The sequence below is a fragment of the Gnatocerus cornutus genome, chromosome 3, assembly GCF_029298725.1.
Source record: "Gnatocerus cornutus isolate USDA-ARS CGAHR chromosome 3, icGnaCorn1.1, whole genome shotgun sequence".
Taxonomy (NCBI): domain Eukaryota; kingdom Metazoa; phylum Arthropoda; class Insecta; order Coleoptera; family Tenebrionidae; genus Gnatocerus; species Gnatocerus cornutus.
In genome coordinates, this window is record NC_142235.1 from 19,092,159 (window position 1) to 19,108,559 (window position 16,401).

Sequence of the window (16,401 nt, forward strand, 5' to 3'; positions counted from 1 at the left end):
CTTCTGCGGGGGTAAATATTTGAACGACCCTGACACTAAAAGTCCCGACTTCTTATTATACAGCCCTATAAATCCAAATCAAACAGTCTAATCTCGCTAATTGCATCTACGCCAGGACCCATATGACGAAGAAAATGGGCAAATATTTGCCCACTATCGACAGAAAAGTTGGTAAAATCCGGTTAGTAGTGCAACAATGAAGAAACGGAGAGATCTATCTCAAGAGTTTTTGTACGATTCGTACTTAACACCACTGCAAGCCTTCGATGAGAAGAAACCAACAGAGCTTGTGAAAATCAAGTATGTGAAAGAAGAAGAGAAGAACTTGAGGAAGGAGCTTCATGGGCTCCAAGGGTTCCAAGGTAGGGCGAAAGAAGAGAGGAAAGTGGTGTGATTGGTGGTTTTAGGGTGGCTTCTCAAGAGCACCACGTACGTGTGGCGGATGCTGTTCGGTCACTTTGCCGAAGAATGGATCTACTTGGCGACTTTGGGGATTCTTGTGGCGCTGATCAGTTATATGATCGACTGGGGGGTCAAAATGTGCAACTGGAGTTAGTACCCTTCAGTTTTTGGGGTCTTTTCTCACATTTTTCCCCACAGGTCGAATGTGGCTTTACCGCGACCTGGCGGTTGGCGGCCACCCCTGGGCCAAATATTTCGCATGGATCGCCCTCCCGGTGACCCTCTGCATGTTCAGTGCCGGCTTCGTCAAACTCGTGGGCCCCAAAGCAGCCGGTGAGCCCCAATCTTCCAACGACTCGCCATAATCCTCCTTTCCAGGCTCAGGAATCCCCGAAATGAAAACCCTCCTCCGGGGAGTCTACATCAAAGATTTCCTCACCTTCAAAGTCCTCATCGCGAAAGTTGTCGGCATCACCTCAACTCTAGGAAGCACAATGCCTCTGGGGAAAGAAGGCCCTCTTATGCACATCTCCTGCTGTTGCGCCCACCTGCTTGGAAAAATGGTCGGATTCCAGAAGATCTACCAGAATGAGACTCGGAAACTGGAGTTGTTAGCAGCGGCGACCGCTGTAGGTGTTGGGTGTACTTTTGGCGCCCCCATCGGAGGCGTCCTCATGAGTGTGGAGATGACCACTGCTATTTATGGAGTGAAGAACTACTGGAGAGGCTTCTGCGCGGCGGTTTGGGGGACCACCTTCTACCGCCTTCTGATTGTTTGGATCGAAGGAGCTGAATCCGTCACGGTGGTCTTCAAGACGAGTTTCTTCGTGGACACTCCATGGGCCGCTCAAGAACTCCTAGCATTCGGGATCTTAGGGATAATCTGTGGTTTCGGCGCCGCTTTCTACATGAGAATGCGAATCAAATTCGGGAGGTTTGTCAAAGGGAGTTCCATCATCACCAAGATTAAGAAAGCAAAGTGAGTACTTTTTAGTTGGTGTTCTATTTTAACACCCCACTTTCCAGTGTCTTCATCTATCCAGGCTTCATATCTCTTTGCGTCGCCTCTATTAACTTCCCTCCAGGCATCGGCCAGTTCTTAGCCGGCCAAGTTGGTTACGCCGCTCAAGTCCAACACATGTTCGCCAACTTCTCCTGGATGTCCCCTAATCTAACAGTGGCCCAAAACGTCATCGTCAACAACTGGAAGACGAAATGGACAGGACCGTACCTCCACCTCGTTTGTTTAATAGCCTTCAATGTAAGCACGTCTTCGCCCTTAAACTTCTTTTTATCTTGACTTTTTTAGTTCATTTGTAACATCCCTGCCGCCACTATGCCCATCCCCAATGGGAGCTTCGCCCCAACTTTTCGAATAGGAGCAGCAATCGGTCGAATCGTGGGGGAGTTAATGCGCACCTGGTACCCCACAGGTCTGAGTTACTACGGGAGGTTAACTCCGGTTATTCCGGGGGGTTATGCCATAGTTGGAGCGTCGGCGTTTGTGGGGGCTGTTACTCAAACGATGTGCGTTTGCGTGATTCTTCTAGAGATGACGAGTCAAATTACGCATGTTATCCCGATTCTGATTGCTACTTTGATATCCAATAGTATAGCGCAGCTGTGTAATCCGAGTTTGTACGACAGCGCGATCTACTCCAAGAAGTTGCCGTATTTGCCGGATATGTTGCCACGGAATGATGGTACAGTGAACATTCGATATAGTCACACTGTCTAGAAACATTTTTTTTTAAAGTTGCTTTTATCAAAAATGTTAATAATATCGAAATGGGTATACAATATTTTAAGAAGAAAATAGCAGTCTCTTCTGTTTTTGCATCTTAAACTCGGTTATTTTAGCGACTGACAGTTGATGTGGTTATATCGAACGACAAAAACTAAATTAGTTGCCAATATCAAAGGTTGCTTAATATCAAATGTTTCTTATATCAAAGGTGACTATATCGAATGTTCACTAAAATTGGTTTATTCAGTCTTACCACCATTTCTTAATAAAATTAGATTAGATACTAAAATCCCCGTTAGCAATTTACAGCGTCTACGTCGAAGACTTCATGGTCCCCGACGTGAAATTTCTTTACCACGGGATGCCATTCGAGGAACTGAAAGACATGCTCAAAGACAACAAATCAATTCGTAGTTTCCCACTAGTAAACAACCCCTATCGTCGAATTCTTCTGGGCTCAGTCCGAAGACTCCAACTCATCGATCTCATCGAAAAAGAAGTAGGAAAAGAACGACGACTGGAGGAACTAACGGAGGATGAAGAAAACGAGCTCAAAAAAGTCGCCACTCCGGAGGTGGGGCCCAGAGATGCTTCCACAAACACCGAAAAAGAAGGAGAACATAAGGTAAGTTCGTTTCTTCCATTTGACTGCAATAATTCGCGTTTTTTGTAGTTCTATTATAATCCTCTTTACGAAAGTCCCAATGAAATCAGATCGAGATCCAAGTCGGTAAAACTGGTAAGTTACTTTACCATTAATCCCAAGGAGTTATTGAGTTTTGTAGCCCAAGAAACGAGTGATTGACTTGTCACCACAACTCCAGAAGCACTGGGAGAAGCTTCAGATGCAAAAACCTGTCGATTTTCGATCTTGTTATATCGATCCCGCCCCCTTTCAATTAGTGGAACGTACGTCGCTTCTTAAAGTCCATTCTTTGTTTTCTTTGGTTGGTATCAACACGGCGTATGTCACAACAACAGGGCGGTTAATAGGGGTGGTTGCTTTGAAGGAGATCAGACAGGCCATCAGTGACGTCAAGAGTGGGAAATTAAAGCCTCACACTGTTTCTATTATAGTGACGGAGGAAAAATGAAGAAAAACCTTGTATCAACGTGTTAGTGTAGTTGACAGTGGTACCAACACGTAAAAAAATTTAAGGCCCCTGTGGTCAAAAAATAAGCGTAAAAATTGTATATTTTTATCATATAAATGCGTATATACATAATTTGTGTAAAAATTAAATTATACCACTGCTTCAATCTTATTTTTTAAGTCTCGCGTTTTTTCGATGACGGTATCAATGTAAGGACGATCCGATGGGTTCACTTTTAACATAAATATAATCAGGTCGTGGACGTCCTAAAACAACCCAATCAAACAAAACGTCAAAAACGTTCAACGTGCGTAAGCTGCGACGTACGTTGTCGTCATCCACAGCTATTTCAACGTTAAATTTTTATCACTTACTTCACTGAAAGGGGTGTCTTCCGGGAAGGTAACTGTCCCCGAAATAACAGCTAAGTTGACGGAGTCTCCCCGTTCGTATACAAAGTCGTAGGGCGACTTAAAGTAACACAGCGCAAACAGAACACATCCCAAACTCTAAAACTGACGAATTGAGTACAAGTTTTTATTCGATTTGATTTACCCAAATATCCGTTCTTTGGTCGATCACACAGTAACTCTCAACGTGGAACAGTTCGGGGGCCCGATACGTCATCGAGCACCTCTCGGCCGCCAAATCCTGCAGCTTCTGCGCGTCCTGCGCCCCACAAACTTGCACCTTGGCGGGGGCGCACGACCCCAAGTCCATTAAAACGGGCGTCATGTCCTCCTTAAGACACACATTGCCGACTTTCAGGTCTCGATGAGCAATGGGCTCTGGGGTGAAGTCGTGTAAGTACTTCACCGCCTGGCAGATATCGGCGAATAACCGAACGATCTCTTTGACATCAAGGTGGTTTTTATTAAAGGATTTCAGTGTTAGATAATCGTGTAAAGTTCCTCTGCGATAATAAGGCAAAACAAGGTACGCTTCGGACGTGGCGTTGACGACAATGTCGGCGGAGCCTTTGAAAGTTGAGTCGACGAGCTCAATGATGTTGGGGTGTCGCAGTTTTTTGTAATATGAGATCTCTTCCATTGCGGTTTTTTGGTCTTCCACGCTGTGGCAGAGGATGCGTTTGAGAGCGTATTTGCGCTTGGTGCCTTTGTTTTCGATCAAATCCACCGTGGAGAAGCCACTGAAAAAATCGATGAACATCTGGGAGGGAGTGAGGTTATGTCCGACTCACCCTTCACCCAGGCGTTCCCTTACGACGTATTTAATTCCGTTGATATTTAGAGACTCCCTCGTACACAAACACCCCATTTTCACTATCATACTTAGCCCCAAAGCGTTCATTTCAGGGCGATTTCGATCAGTTTGACAATCTACATAACCTCACTTTTAGTTGTCAAAACTGGTGGCCAGGTTATGTTTACAGTGCATTTTACGTAAACACGGAGTTAACAATGTGATATAGCGTAGATAATTGCTGCAGTACCCCACTTTTGTTCCTTGCGCTTAGAACCAGGTTACAATAACAGTACCCGCGACTTTTGGTGGGGGAAATTTTATTGATTTTTGCCACGACTTGTTGCTTCTTTCTCATGAGTTCCGAATCCCTTCTTTCAGCCGAAGAAGAGGAACAATCTGTTGGTTTGCTAAGGTAGGCGAACTTCACTTTTTAATGTTATTTTTGGGGTTCTTTCCAGGGACACAATGGAGGCTCGCGCTGAACATCTCAAAACTCGAAATTACCGCTCGTTGTATTTTTTTACCACCGCTCTAGGGGCAGGTCTGTTGGTGATGGTGTTGACATGGGTGGTCAAGTACAAAGGGGGCTTCAGCTGGTCTTCGCACCCCGAAACTCAGTTCAATTGGCACCCTTTCTTACTAACGACAGGGATGGTGTTTATTTATGGGCAATGTGAGTTAAAATGAGGGATACAAGTGGTTGAATAATGGAGTTTTGTAGCGATTCTTGTCTACAGGACCGGGAGAGCGTCGGCGAAGAAACGCTTGAAAATATTCCATGCGCTGTTCCACGCCACGACCTTTATCTTGGCGGTGATTGGCTTGAAGGCCGTTTTTGACTCGCATAATTACCATGACCCACCGATGGCCAATCTGTTTTCGTTCCACTCCTGGTTTGGGCTTCTCACTGTGATTTTGTTCACCGGACAGGTAATCAAAGGGGCTATATAGGGTGAGTCACGCTTGTGAGTCACCCTGTATAAAACTAGATTTCTGGGTTGAACGCTCCTTTTAGATTCGCTACGAATTCCGTCCTAGAAACCCATTGTGGTAGACGAAAGTGAATGGCCACGCTAACAATGACTTAAACTGATTCTTCCTTTCAGTTCCTTTTCGGTTTCGTAAGTTTTCTCTACCCCGGTCTGTCTAAAACCCTCCGTCAAGCCTTCCTTCCGGTCCACGTGGCTACTGGGACCGCCACCTTCATCTTGGCGTTGATTTCCGCTTTGACAGGCCTCACCGAGAAGACCATCTGGAGCGTGTAAGTGTACCCGTACCCCCTTGTTACACACCTAAAGTCATCGTTTTCAGCCCCAAGTACACAGACCTACCATCTGAAGGGATTCTCATCAACTTCATCGCGTTATTTTTGGGATTTTTCGGCATTCTCGTCTTGTACCTGGTGAATGATCCAGATTACAAAAGAACCAATCTCCCTGAAGACGAGCTTGCTCTAGCCGGTACTGACTGAACGGTGCTTTCCGTATCTTCAACAGTTGGCAACGTGTAAACATCGCGTTATCACGTTGTCGGCACTGCACGCTATTGATTTAACTTATCTGCAGACATGCGGTCGTTGTCGCTAATTTGCCTGTAAGTTTGTTTTTTCCAAAATAGTTTTATCACAATCTACGTAACGTAGAGTAACTTTGGTGCTATTTTTGGTCTCAATTCCTCGATGTCTTAGCCTGTAGAATACGTTACCCAAAACGTAAATATCCCGACCTTGGTCTTATTAGTTAAGTAACGATTATTGTGCCCAATATATGTACATTTATGTGAAAGCAAAACTGTTTGTTTCATTTCCCATTTATTATCGCCTGACCTTTGTCCATCAGGAGACTGAATCAATCCCGGCCCTGATAAAAATTCAGTTCTGCGGCGGACATGTTCACGAAGACAGTGTTGAGAACTTTCCAAAAGGAATGTATCAGTGTCCTTCGGAAGAACCTGGCGACGGACGCCAAGGCCGAAGTGACCGCTTTGTACGACTTCCACGTGGAAAATGGGGGGAAAATGGTCAATTTCGGGGGGTTCATGCTTCCGGTGCAATACAGCGATTTGGGGATTGCAGCCTCGCATTTGCACACGAGGAAAAGCGCTTCTTTGTTTGATGTCTCGCATATGCTGCAGACGGAAATTCTGGGTGAGTGAGCGATGTACAGTGTGATCAATAAACTTTTTTTTTGAGTATGGATTACATAATTAAAGACGCTGAAATATTAATTGAGATGGGTATTGACAGATTACATAAAATTTCGGTGCGTAATCAAGGAAATTTACGCAAGCAGATAACTACCACAATGGTACGAATTAACACTTATCTCAAGGTCATAGAAGCGAAATTATCAAACGAATTTCTTAATCCATTCAGTTCGTTATCATTATGGGAAAAAAATAAAATAAAATATAAACTCGGATTCTTCAAATTCCAGGGTCGGACTGCCTCCCCTACATGGAGTCCATCTGCACCGCTGACCTGCAGAACCTCCCCGCAAACTCTTCAATCCTCACCGTCTTCACCAACGCCACCGGCGGCGTGCTTGACGACCTCATCATCACGAAGATTTCCGACGACCACCTCTACGTCGTCTCCAACGCGGCGATGAAGAAACACGACCAAGCTCACCTCCTCCAAGCTCTCAACACTCATAAGAAACGAAACGCTTCTTCTAATATCAAAATCCAGTTCTTTGAACCTGCAGAACGAGGCCTGGTGGCTTTGCAAGGCCCTAAAGCCGCTGAAGTTCTGCAGAAAGTAACAGACGTGGATCTGTCAAACTTATACTTTATGACGTCCACGGAGGCTACAGTTTGTGGCTGTGGAGGTTGCAGGGTGACCAGGTGTGGGTACACCGGTGAAGATGGTTTTGAGATTTCCATGCCGGCGTTGAAGGCGGCCGATGTCACGAGGGAGCTTTTGAAGAGTGAGGGGGTTAAGTTGGCGGGGCTGGGGGCCAGGGATTCCCTGCGGTAAGTTTTAAATAACGAACGCAACATAGTTGGCAGTCCTGTCATTTTTGTCAATTTAAAACCACACTTACATATATAGGGTGTACCCGAATAAAGTGCAAAGATTTTAACCCCAATATCAGACAACGCAGTTTGACATAATAAGTTTTCTGCAAAAATTAGTGGGCGCCACTGAGGTCTATTAGGGTAGATCAGTTTATTGTCAAGTTCAGTCCAGGCCATCAAAAAGTTGGGAATAAAAACGCTTATAAACGAGTGGCAAAAAATGTCTGTTCCAGTTCCAGTCAGTTTAACATTAATCGTGGTACAGAAATGTGGGGTTTTCAGTGTCAAATTGTACAAATTTGGATTATTTCATTTTTCGTAATTACTTTAGGTAACTTTTTTATCATTTTGTTTCTAATTAATTTCAGTTAGATCCACAAAGCGCATCGGAAAAAATCATCTTCCAATCCAATCAAAATAAAGATTGGCCCTTTTGAGGGTCAAACAAATTAATTTTTCGCTATAGGCACTTTAAAAAATGATGTTTTTGTAACCTATAATTAAGTGAAAGTTAAACAAGTATGATAAGAGCGTTTTTTGTTCGAACGGTTTTTGCAGTCTTTGCGAAACAGTTGCTGAATTCGATCCCATAAGCGTCGAATTACGGGTAATCCGAGGGGGTTTTGCCCCATTCGAATTTCAATTTTTTTTTGCAGATTTGGTATCTACAGCGGTGTCTGATATTGGGGTTAAAATCTTTGCACTTTATTCGGGTACACCCTGTATACAGGATGTCCTAGAACTCGTGACCCAGAGAAAAAAGCTATGAAGGCAACAATTCTAGCTCAAAAAATAATCTAGTTACGACAAAAAAAAACGGCAGCCAATCCGGAAGCTGAACAGAATTTGAAAATCGGTAACTATGGACACATACTATCGTCCATTGGTCAGGTGAACATTACACTCTCTTTGCCTAGGAAATCTCTAGAATAAGTTTCCGGGATTGGTTGTTAATTTTTTATCCTTCGAATACTATTAAACTTAAGCAATTTTTGTTTTAAAATTGTCCATCTGTATTGCTGCCGGCACCCTTGCTCTCTGGGTCATGAGTTCTGGGACACCTGTATATACTGACGATTACAATTTTAACTCTAACCACCCTGTATAACTGATATTAGTTTTTGGAGTTAGTCAAAAAGGTCCTCCAGGGAAACTCTCGAAAAGAACTCCTTCAAAATCTGATCGAGAAACTGATGAGGAATATCAATGTAATCGCGTTTAATATCATTATATAACGCATCCCAGTTGTCATTAAGGACCTGATTCATGCGTCTGGTCGCATCCTCATCGCCATCGAAAAGATTATCCAACTGAAAATGAAGATCTGTTGGTTTGCCATCGACTTCAATGTCATCAATGTCGACATAGGTCTTGTTCCAGCGCTTTTTTTCGTGGTAACGAACATGAAGCGTAAAATGAAAATTTGCTAAAAATAAGTGCATCATAAACAATTTTCAGCACGCCTGTAGACTCACTGAAATTCAGCGAACTAGGTCCATCACCATAAATGGGAAAATTCAGAACTGTGCCATTGATTTTATAATGACAGTAAGATGTGACTAAAGGAAAAACAGCCTGCGCATCTATGGTTCTTGCATTCAAATTAAAACTGCAAGAATGCCTTCAAATTATAAAATTCTCGAGTCAAACTCACTCAAATTTTTCAAGATGGACGTTTGTCGCACCGTAGAATTTGCAATTGCTTAAATGCTCGTCCAGACGGAGTAAATTCCTACGAGTTTGGGCAGTTATATGGTTACTTGAAATGGTTGAAGACTTGGAAAATTTAGTTCTTTGTAAGGCCGAACAAACTGAGACGCTGCATGCTGAGCGGCATCAAACACGCACTTTTGCAAATCGGGCTGTTTTCGGTTGCACTTTTTGAAATTTGAAGCTTAAATCATAAAATACCAACCAAAATCGTGGCTGGAGATAGTTAAAATACTTACGAAGTTTGCCACATTTCGACGACACGACCAAAACGCACAGAGCGAAAAAGATGCGCATTGTGGAGTTGAGAAGTTAAAGTAAAACTAAAATGTTTTAACCACCGCAGTCTATACATAAATGCTTAATGCAAACAGAGCGTGTTTTTTCTATGCAGTTTTATCATTTTTCAGTATTTGTTAAAGCAAAGTTCAATGTGGACTCGTCAATTATTTTTGTTATTCAAAGGAACATTGAAGAAAAATATGCTAACGCGCTATGTATGTAAATAAACATAATTAACACATTAAATTCTACAAGGTGTTTATAAATGTTTCTAGCATCAAATATGGCTCTGAAATTCCTGCCGTGCACTATTTTGCCGCTTTGTTTTCATAGTGAATATAACTATTTTTAAAAATATTTATAATGTAACTTACATTCATGACGTTTCAGTTACAGTTTTATGTCCAAGTTTTTAATTTTCAGGTTTTAAACCACAACTAGAACTGTTTATTTCTTAAAATTTACTTTGCTCTATGTTTGAGGTTAACTGCAAATGTCAGTTGAAAAATCGAAACCCGCATTCGTAATGAGCGGCAATTTTTTATGACATTTCATAGCCACCCTTGATGCTAGAAACATTTATAAACACCTTGTACATAAGCTATCAATTAAATTCTTTATCTAGTCTGTTGTCACTTTGAGACCTGTCATTGCCCTAGCATCTGTCAACTATTTAACGTTTCAGCGTCAAGCTTATTTGAACTCAACAAAGTTCCAGCCGACTTATTAAAATAATAATTTAACTGTATCCAGGAGACTCTATAATCCATTTTTCTTTTCAGCTTAGAAGCGGGTTTGTGCCTCTACGGGAGCGACTTGACCACCGAAACCACCCCTGTAGAAGCCGCCCTCACCTGGCTAATCTCAAAACACCGCCGCGAAACCCGCGACTTTCCAGGCGCCGAAATTATCCTAAACCAAATCAAAACCGGATCGTCAAAGAAGAGGGTCGGACTGATCGCAGATTCGGGCCCTCCAGCTCGGCACGGCTCCACCATCTTAGACGGCGACGGTAACGAAATCGGATCGGTTACTTCCGGGTGTCCTTCGCCCACTCTCGGGAAGAACATCGCAATGGCATACGTCCCCACATCCCTAAGTAAAACCGGAACGAAACTCACCCTGAAAATCCGGGAGAAATTGTACGGCGCCGTGATAACGAAAATGCCGTTTGTTCCTTCGAATTATTACACGAAACCGAAGTAAAAATATGAATAAAGTTGATTGAATTGGCGTTGGTTTGGTTTGAATTTCCCGGGTTTCCCCCTCTCTCTGGTATTTTATTAATGAACAGGTGCCTGACCTATCACAATGCGCACCGGTTCGGAGAGAGCGCATGCGCGAAGCGGCAGTGTGACGTCACGAAACATCAATACGCTGAAAATCAACCGTGTATTTCTTGTGGAGTTTTGTGGAGGTTCAGTTCTAATTTCTAACTAATTTCACACAGATCATGTGAGTATTAATTGTTTACTTTGTGGGGAGAAATCGTCGCGACGCTGGCGTGGGGTTTAGGGGTGAGCGCCAAAACTGGGGAGCTGGAGACGTCCGTCGCGGCGCTCCCTTCTCTTTTTTCAACGAAAAAATTCCACGGGAAGCTCCCTTGCTTGGGGGCTGTGGAAACGTAGAGTGCGTGGGTTGTGACCCCGTTTTGCGACCAACCCTTAATTCTTAATGTTTTTCTGGATAAAAAGGAGCGCGATCGATAAACTACGTAGCAAAAGTAATAGTTGAGTTTCTTTTCCATTAAATAATAAATCGGGTAAAACATTTATTAAAATGTGAACAAAATTGATTTTTGATCGGCGCGTGCGCGATTTGTTCTCGTTTGGTTTGGTCGTGTGCCCCCTTAGTAGTCACACTTCTCCCAAAAACACTCCCAAATGTACGTGAAATTCCCTTTTTTGTTCACGAATTGCAAACAAAGTTTTTTCTACGTTTTGTGGTTTTAGGTCTGCGGGGGACACTCTCGGGGCTCCGGCGGCGGGCGGCGGCGCTGGTGGCGATGATGGCATCGTCGGTGGTCCGAGGACACCCCAGCAAGTCGCTGCCCAACGACGTCTCCAACAGACGCAAGCCCAAGTCGACGAAGTCGTCGATATAATGAAAACCAATGTAGAAAAGGTGCTCGAAAGAGATCAGAAATTATCAGAACTTGATGACAGAGCCGGTATGTGCATACAATTAATATAGCGAGTGTTTTTCTAAATGAACTATTGATTGCGTGGGGTGAAAATCACCCACATATCTCACGCCTTTTGGCTTCATGCTTTGGCAAATGTCAAAAGGTGATAAGGGTGGAGATTTTTGAAACGTAGGTGGTTCCAGGGCGAGTCGAATTTGCTGTTGTCACGACGGAAATTGCAAATCCGGTTTGTGGTTATTAATTGTCGATAAGAGGTGTTATGTTCCGGATCAAAATAGGCCATTCCGGGAGATGTGTGTCAGAGGCTGATCTAATTCTGCAATCTAGATCACAGGCTGGGGTTCTCTTTGCAAATTTTAATCAGATCTGGTATCTCTCGAGGGAGCCGTAATTCAATTAGTTTCTAGAGTACCGATTTTTGGATAGATTCTAAAGATTTTTATGGTGCAAATGTCCACCCAAGATTACAAATTTCAAAATTTTTAAAGCTTTTAAAATTTGTTCCTCGAGCAAATCTTGCGATGTGAGTGATTTTGGGCGTACAAAAGACGATCGGATAAGTTCTGTCAATGTAATGCGAGGAAGTGCAACTTGTTTGTTACCGTTTTTAGTACACAGCAAATCTTATGTCAAAACTACAAATGTCAAATTCTGGGGGTAAATGATGCCAACCTTGTCAATTTAAATGTCCAAAGCTAGTTCATATGCTAATAACAAAATAACTGTCAAAATTGACATTTGCAACCTAAACCAACTGTATGAGAATTGAGTTTTCGGATATAAAAGACGATCGTGACAGTTCTGTCAAAGCAATGTACCGAATTCAAGTTTTTTCTTACTGTTTTTAAACAACAGTCGAAATTTCACGTCACTTGTAAGATTTTTATGAGTTCGCACTAATTATCCAGCAATTTTCATGGCAAAGCTGACAAATGTCAAATTCTAGAAAGACAATGATGCCAACATTGTCATCTTAAAATTTCCAAAGACCGTATTCAACACCGACGGCGTCCAAGCAGCTTTGCAGGTCGAAATATGTTGGTAGCTCCGACTTTTTGACAGTTTGAGGTTAAAGTTTAAATACATTGCAAAAATATCGGGTATTATGAATGTAGGGCGACTTCTTGCTCGAAAACTGTCAAATTCTTTAATTATTTAGTTTTCATACGTCAAATCTGCTGCGATGGTGTTAGTTACTATCGCGGAATCAAAATTTCGAACATCACTTTTTGACATGGCAATGTAAATCAAGCCTTATTGTCATTGTGACTGACATACAAAGTAAACTTCTGACACATGCTGATTCTTTTATAAATTTTAAGGTTATAAAGACAAAGGACAGTTTACAATTTTTAAACTTCAATCAATTTGATGTTCGAAATTTTGTTTCCGCGATAGTACGACATGAATTTTGGGTTTTGTCACTGTCTCCAGTGCTACCAACCAGCTTTAGATTTCTAGATCCCCGAGTGAAATGAGTTTTGGGGTACAAAAGACGATCGTGAAAGTTCTGTCAAAGCAATGTGCTGAAATTCAAGTTTATTGTTAGGAAATTTCTCTTCAATTCGAACATCTTTACGGGTTTGCACTAATTAATTATCCAGCAATGTTCATCGCAAAACTGACAAATGTCAAATTCTAGAAAAACAATGATGCCAACCTTGTCATCTTAAAATTTCGAAAGACCGTATTCAACAACAACGGCGTCCAAGCAGCTTTGCAGGTTGAAATATGTTGGTAACTCCCAGTTTTGAACAGTTTGAGGTTAAAGTTCAATTACATTGCAAAAATATCGGGTATTATGAACGTAGGGCGACTTCTTGCTCGAAAACTGTCAAATCCTTCAATTATTTAGTTTTCATACGTCAAATCTGCTGCGATGGTGTTAGTTACGACATGAATTTTAAGGTTTGTCACTGTCACCAGTGCCACCAACCAGCTTTAGATTTCTAGAGCCCCCAGTGAATTTCCGGTTAAGCGAAAACTGATCGAAATTCTCGTTTCTTTCAGATGCGCTGCAGCAAGGAGCGTCACAGTTCGAACAGCAAGCAGGCAAACTAAAGCGAAAATTTTGGTTGCAAAATCTGAAGGTGAGTACGAATAATCCCTTGCGTGAATCGATCACGGAATGACATTCTTTTCCTCCCGCAGATGATGATAATCATGGGAATTATCGGGTTGGTCATATTAATTATCATTGTCAGTAAGTAAAGTTCTTTCCTTTAGTTTTTGATTTAATTTCAACTTTCACAAATGAGACAATTTTATTTTAAATGAAATCATTTTTTTCCATAGTGAACTTCATGTAACCTGTCGCTACGATATTCGGTAATTAAAACCAAATTTGTGTTTTGATGTAAAGTGGCTTCTGTCTGTCTTTCTGTCGTAGAAAACCACCCTGAAAAAAAAACCTCCCCTTTTCATCATTTTCTTTAATTTCATTTTCACGCATTTCAAGCTAGCGTTCACTTTATTACGGCTGAAATATGCTTTTATAGTCGAGAGAATTGATTCTGGAGTCGATTTCGTCGACTGTAGGTCTTGAAGTGTGCAGTGCATGATCTTGCGGAAAGCGCCGTTTTCTTTAAAGTTTTATGCATGGGTACCTGTAGTTTAGATGGGCATGACATTTCGGTGGCTGCATGGTTTGGTATTGGCTACTGACTTAATTGTGGTTTGGTTTTCTTTTACAGTATGCAAATTGGCAAATAACAGAAAATCTACCATTTATAATAAACTGAAAAAATTAATACACCAAACAAAACATGCGAATCGTTCTCTACTGTAACTAGAGCTGAAAATGGAAGTTTTAGGAATTTTGAATAAAATTAAATTAAATAGGTCTGTTGTGCTAATCAAGTGTAATCAATTGTTAAAAAAATCAATAATTAAAAATCTGTCAAGTAATGTTATGTGGTATGGAAGTATTGGTTTCAATCTTATAACGAACTTATTAAAAACGACTCAGTTGTACTCTAGGTTACAAAATCTTTCAGTGTAATTTTGTTTTTTGATGTTTTGTAGATATTTAACCAATCACGAATTAGGAAGATGAGGGAGTGTCTTAAGAGCGTTTGCCTAAAGTCTGTAAAAAAAACAACACTGTTTCGACACACCCTCCACCAACAATAGCGATGTTACTGAATACATAATAAGTAAATGTAAATAGTATTAAAATTTGCTTGTGCTGATTGGTTAAAAACAAACCTCCAGGTTCCATAAATATAAAACCGCAAAAACGAAATCTGTATCACTTTTTCTTCAAATAAACAAAGGCACCATCCTCCTCTAATAAAACAACGCCACCCTGTTAAGGACAACCAGGTAAAACAACAAAATCTAAGCATGTCGTTACATTTTGACATTTCGACACTTTCAGAGAAATTCTACAATTGCATGTTTAAACACATTTTCTGCATCAAACAATCATCTCTAAAAAAGAAACATACATTTGAAAGACAGACAGATCAAACACTAAAACAAATCTGATTGTAATTGGTCGCCCTTCACGCCCCTCTGTAGACCGTAGCAGCAGTGGCACACCCCCACCACTCCCCCACCCGTGACATGTTTGTTGTCTCCTCCCCAAATCCCGCCCATTGTCCGAAATAATCGCCCCGCCTTTTTATAGTGAAATTCATGCCGGAAAAAACGGCCGCTCCCCCTGGGTACCCCCAACCGCCATATCAAGGACAAGTGTTGCCGCCGCAACCGGCCCCCAACACGCCGGCACCGGCGGCGGGGGGTTCGTCTGCAGGAGCAGCTGGAGGAAGCACCAACAATGGATAAACGATCAGTCAACGCCGTTTTTTGCTTTTGTATGCTTGTAGGAGAAACGGCGACGATGGGGAGGTGCGCCGCCCTCGTCGTCGGTTTTCCGCCCCTTCGATGCGACGAATTTCGGGTCGAATTTTTTTTTTAAGGAGTTATTGATGTGTACTATAGGTTCAAGCAATCGAATAGTTTTGATGCAAACTGGAGTTTTTTTTTTTTGTTGATGAGAATACTACAGTTAAAGTAATCTAGTCGAAGGCTTTAAATTATGACAACTGTACAAAGTTAAAGACAATTTCCTGCGTATTTTGTCGAAAGTAAATAAATTTAATGATAATTTTAAGTGTTAGATGTCCTATATTAGCGCGTGCATTATGGGGTTTAGCATAACTGTAAATTTGTTAGTGGAATCATTTCACGATACTGTATAAAGATTTTAATTATTATCAATGTAATATATTGATATTATCTATTTATTATCACTTTATTATTATGATTATCATTAAATAAATTAATCAATAGAGGGACTGAGTTTTCATTACCTTTTTAATAAAAATAACAAACTTCTAGAACTAAAATTTCATTTAGACCCTCCACCTTTTCTTTACAGCAAAATGGAGAATCGGATTAAAACTCAAAAAAAGTGTTCGTTTATTGGCTCCCAGTCTCTTTATCAAAACAGTTTTTATAACAAAAAATGCCCTCAGACAACCAATTCGATCGTAGCTTTTCAATCATTGGCTGGACGTCCAAAACTGTTGCTTATTATTGGATAAGTACCTACCATCGGAGCTATTGTAAAAATTAATCATAATAATGTTAACAAAAAACGCACAAAACCGAAGAAATCTAGCTGAAGATTAGCGTCATTTTTGCTTCGTCTTAAAAATTAACACTCACTAAAATGCGGTTTTTAACACGCAAAATAAAGGAATTTTTGGTTGGACTTAAAAAAAATTCTAAAATTTGTGTTTTTTGGACTATAATTTTGAAATTTGGCACAGTCAATGGAAAGACCCAAA

At 41.4% G+C, this 16,401-nt stretch overlaps 5 protein-coding genes and 1 pseudogene across 10 annotated transcripts; 4 read left to right on the top strand and 2 right to left on the bottom strand.

Annotated features, from left to right (window-relative positions):
• Positions 1-196: 196 nt before the first annotated feature.
• LOC148177799 (chloride channel protein 2-like) lies at positions 197-3,338 on the top strand. Its single transcript, XM_088033141.1, has 9 exons — positions 197-362; positions 408-551; positions 601-735; positions 781-1,381; positions 1,429-1,663; positions 1,712-2,105; positions 2,449-2,774; positions 2,823-2,888; positions 2,935-3,338. The coding sequence occupies exons 1-9, from the start codon at positions 197-199 to the stop codon at positions 3,241-3,243; spliced, it is 2,376 nt and encodes a 791-aa protein (XP_087889267.1). The 3' UTR covers positions 3,244-3,338.
• On the bottom strand, positions 3,327-4,576 carry LOC148177800 (serine/threonine-protein kinase 16). The gene is made up of 4 exons (XM_088033145.1): positions 4,445-4,576; positions 3,799-4,393; positions 3,618-3,752; positions 3,327-3,509 (listed from the first exon to the last, which is right to left on the bottom strand). The coding sequence occupies exons 1-4, from the start codon at positions 4,552-4,554 to the stop codon at positions 3,393-3,395; spliced, it is 957 nt and encodes a 318-aa protein (XP_087889271.1). The 5' UTR covers positions 4,555-4,576; the 3' UTR covers positions 3,327-3,392.
• A 200-nt stretch (positions 4,577-4,776) lies between these two features.
• LOC148177801 (transmembrane ascorbate-dependent reductase CYB561) lies at positions 4,777-6,239 on the top strand. The gene is made up of 5 exons (XM_088033146.1): positions 4,777-4,861; positions 4,908-5,122; positions 5,171-5,379; positions 5,556-5,710; positions 5,761-6,239. The coding sequence occupies exons 1-5, from the start codon at positions 4,803-4,805 to the stop codon at positions 5,918-5,920; spliced, it is 798 nt and encodes a 265-aa protein (XP_087889272.1). The 5' UTR covers positions 4,777-4,802; the 3' UTR covers positions 5,921-6,239.
• LOC148177802 (aminomethyltransferase, mitochondrial) lies at positions 5,953-10,693 on the top strand. 2 transcript variants are annotated; one of them, XM_088033144.1, is made up of 4 exons: positions 5,953-6,042; positions 6,288-6,595; positions 6,885-7,422; positions 10,242-10,693. In XM_088033144.1, the coding sequence occupies exons 2-4, from the start codon at positions 6,337-6,339 to the stop codon at positions 10,663-10,665; spliced, it is 1,221 nt and encodes a 406-aa protein (XP_087889270.1). In that variant the 5' UTR covers positions 5,953-6,042; positions 6,288-6,336; the 3' UTR covers positions 10,666-10,693. The 2 variants fall into 2 exon arrangements, with proteins under 2 accessions (XP_087889270.1, XP_087889269.1); XM_088033143.1 differs by lacking the exon at positions 5,953-6,042 and adding an exon at positions 6,073-6,160.
• Positions 8,529-9,540, bottom strand: LOC148177803 (circadian clock-controlled protein daywake-like; annotated as a pseudogene). Its single transcript, XR_015769851.1, has 4 exons — positions 9,417-9,540; positions 9,122-9,361; positions 8,943-9,076; positions 8,529-8,893 (listed from the first exon to the last, which is right to left on the bottom strand). The product of XR_015769851.1 is annotated as a circadian clock-controlled protein daywake-like (transcript).
• A 74-nt stretch (positions 10,694-10,767) lies between the features above and the next one.
• On the top strand, positions 10,768-15,903 carry nSyb (neuronal Synaptobrevin). 4 transcript variants are annotated; one of them, XM_088033150.1, is made up of 6 exons: positions 10,768-10,914; positions 11,412-11,629; positions 13,616-13,695; positions 13,757-13,808; positions 13,901-13,933; positions 15,237-15,328. In XM_088033150.1, coding segments are annotated over exons 1-5 (366 nt in total). In that variant the 5' UTR covers positions 10,768-10,912; the 3' UTR covers positions 13,915-13,933; positions 15,237-15,328. The 4 variants fall into 4 exon arrangements, with proteins under 4 accessions (XP_087889276.1, XP_087889275.1, XP_087889273.1 ...); XM_088033149.1 differs by lacking the exon at positions 15,237-15,328 and adding an exon at positions 14,299-14,849; XM_088033147.1 differs by lacking the exon at positions 13,901-13,933 and having other exon boundaries at positions 15,237-15,903.
• Positions 15,904-16,401: the final 498 nt, after the last annotated feature.

Coding starts and splice junctions, on each gene's coding strand:
- nSyb (XM_088033147.1), top strand. Junction 11,630..13,615: donor AGAACTTGATGACAGAGCCG/GTATGTGCATAC, acceptor CGTTTCTTTCAG/ATGCGCTGCAGCAAGGAGCG. Junction 13,696..13,756: donor TTTGGTTGCAAAATCTGAAG/GTGAGTACGAAT, acceptor TTCCTCCCGCAG/ATGATGATAATCATGGGAAT.
- LOC148177802 (XM_088033144.1), top strand. CDS start 6,337: ATGTTCACGAAGACAGTGTTGAGAACTTTCCAAAAGGAATGTATCAGT. Junction 6,596..6,884: donor GCTGCAGACGGAAATTCTGG/GTGAGTGAGCGA, acceptor TTCAAATTCCAG/GGTCGGACTGCCTCCCCTAC. Junction 7,423..10,241: donor GGGGCCAGGGATTCCCTGCG/GTAAGTTTTAAA, acceptor TTTTCTTTTCAG/CTTAGAAGCGGGTTTGTGCC.
- LOC148177800 (XM_088033145.1), bottom strand. CDS start 4,554: ATGAACGCTTTGGGGCTAAGTATGATAGTGAAAATGGGGTGTTTGTGT. Junction 3,753..3,798: donor ACCAAAGAACGGATATTTGG/GTAAATCAAATC, acceptor CGTCAGTTTTAG/AGTTTGGGATGTGTTCTGTT. Junction 3,510..3,617: donor AAGACACCCCTTTCAGTGAA/GTAAGTGATAAA, acceptor GGGTTGTTTTAG/GACGTCCACGACCTGATTAT.
- LOC148177801 (XM_088033146.1), top strand. CDS start 4,803: ATGAGTTCCGAATCCCTTCTTTCAGCCGAAGAAGAGGAACAATCTGTT. Junction 5,380..5,555: donor TGATTTTGTTCACCGGACAG/GTAATCAAAGGG, acceptor TCTTCCTTTCAG/TTCCTTTTCGGTTTCGTAAG. Junction 5,711..5,760: donor GAGAAGACCATCTGGAGCGT/GTAAGTGTACCC, acceptor CATCGTTTTCAG/CCCCAAGTACACAGACCTAC.
- LOC148177799 (XM_088033141.1), top strand. CDS start 197: ATGAAGAAACGGAGAGATCTATCTCAAGAGTTTTTGTACGATTCGTAC. Junction 552..600: donor GGTCAAAATGTGCAACTGGA/GTTAGTACCCTT, acceptor TTTTCCCCACAG/GTCGAATGTGGCTTTACCGC. Junction 1,382..1,428: donor ACCAAGATTAAGAAAGCAAA/GTGAGTACTTTT, acceptor CCCACTTTCCAG/TGTCTTCATCTATCCAGGCT.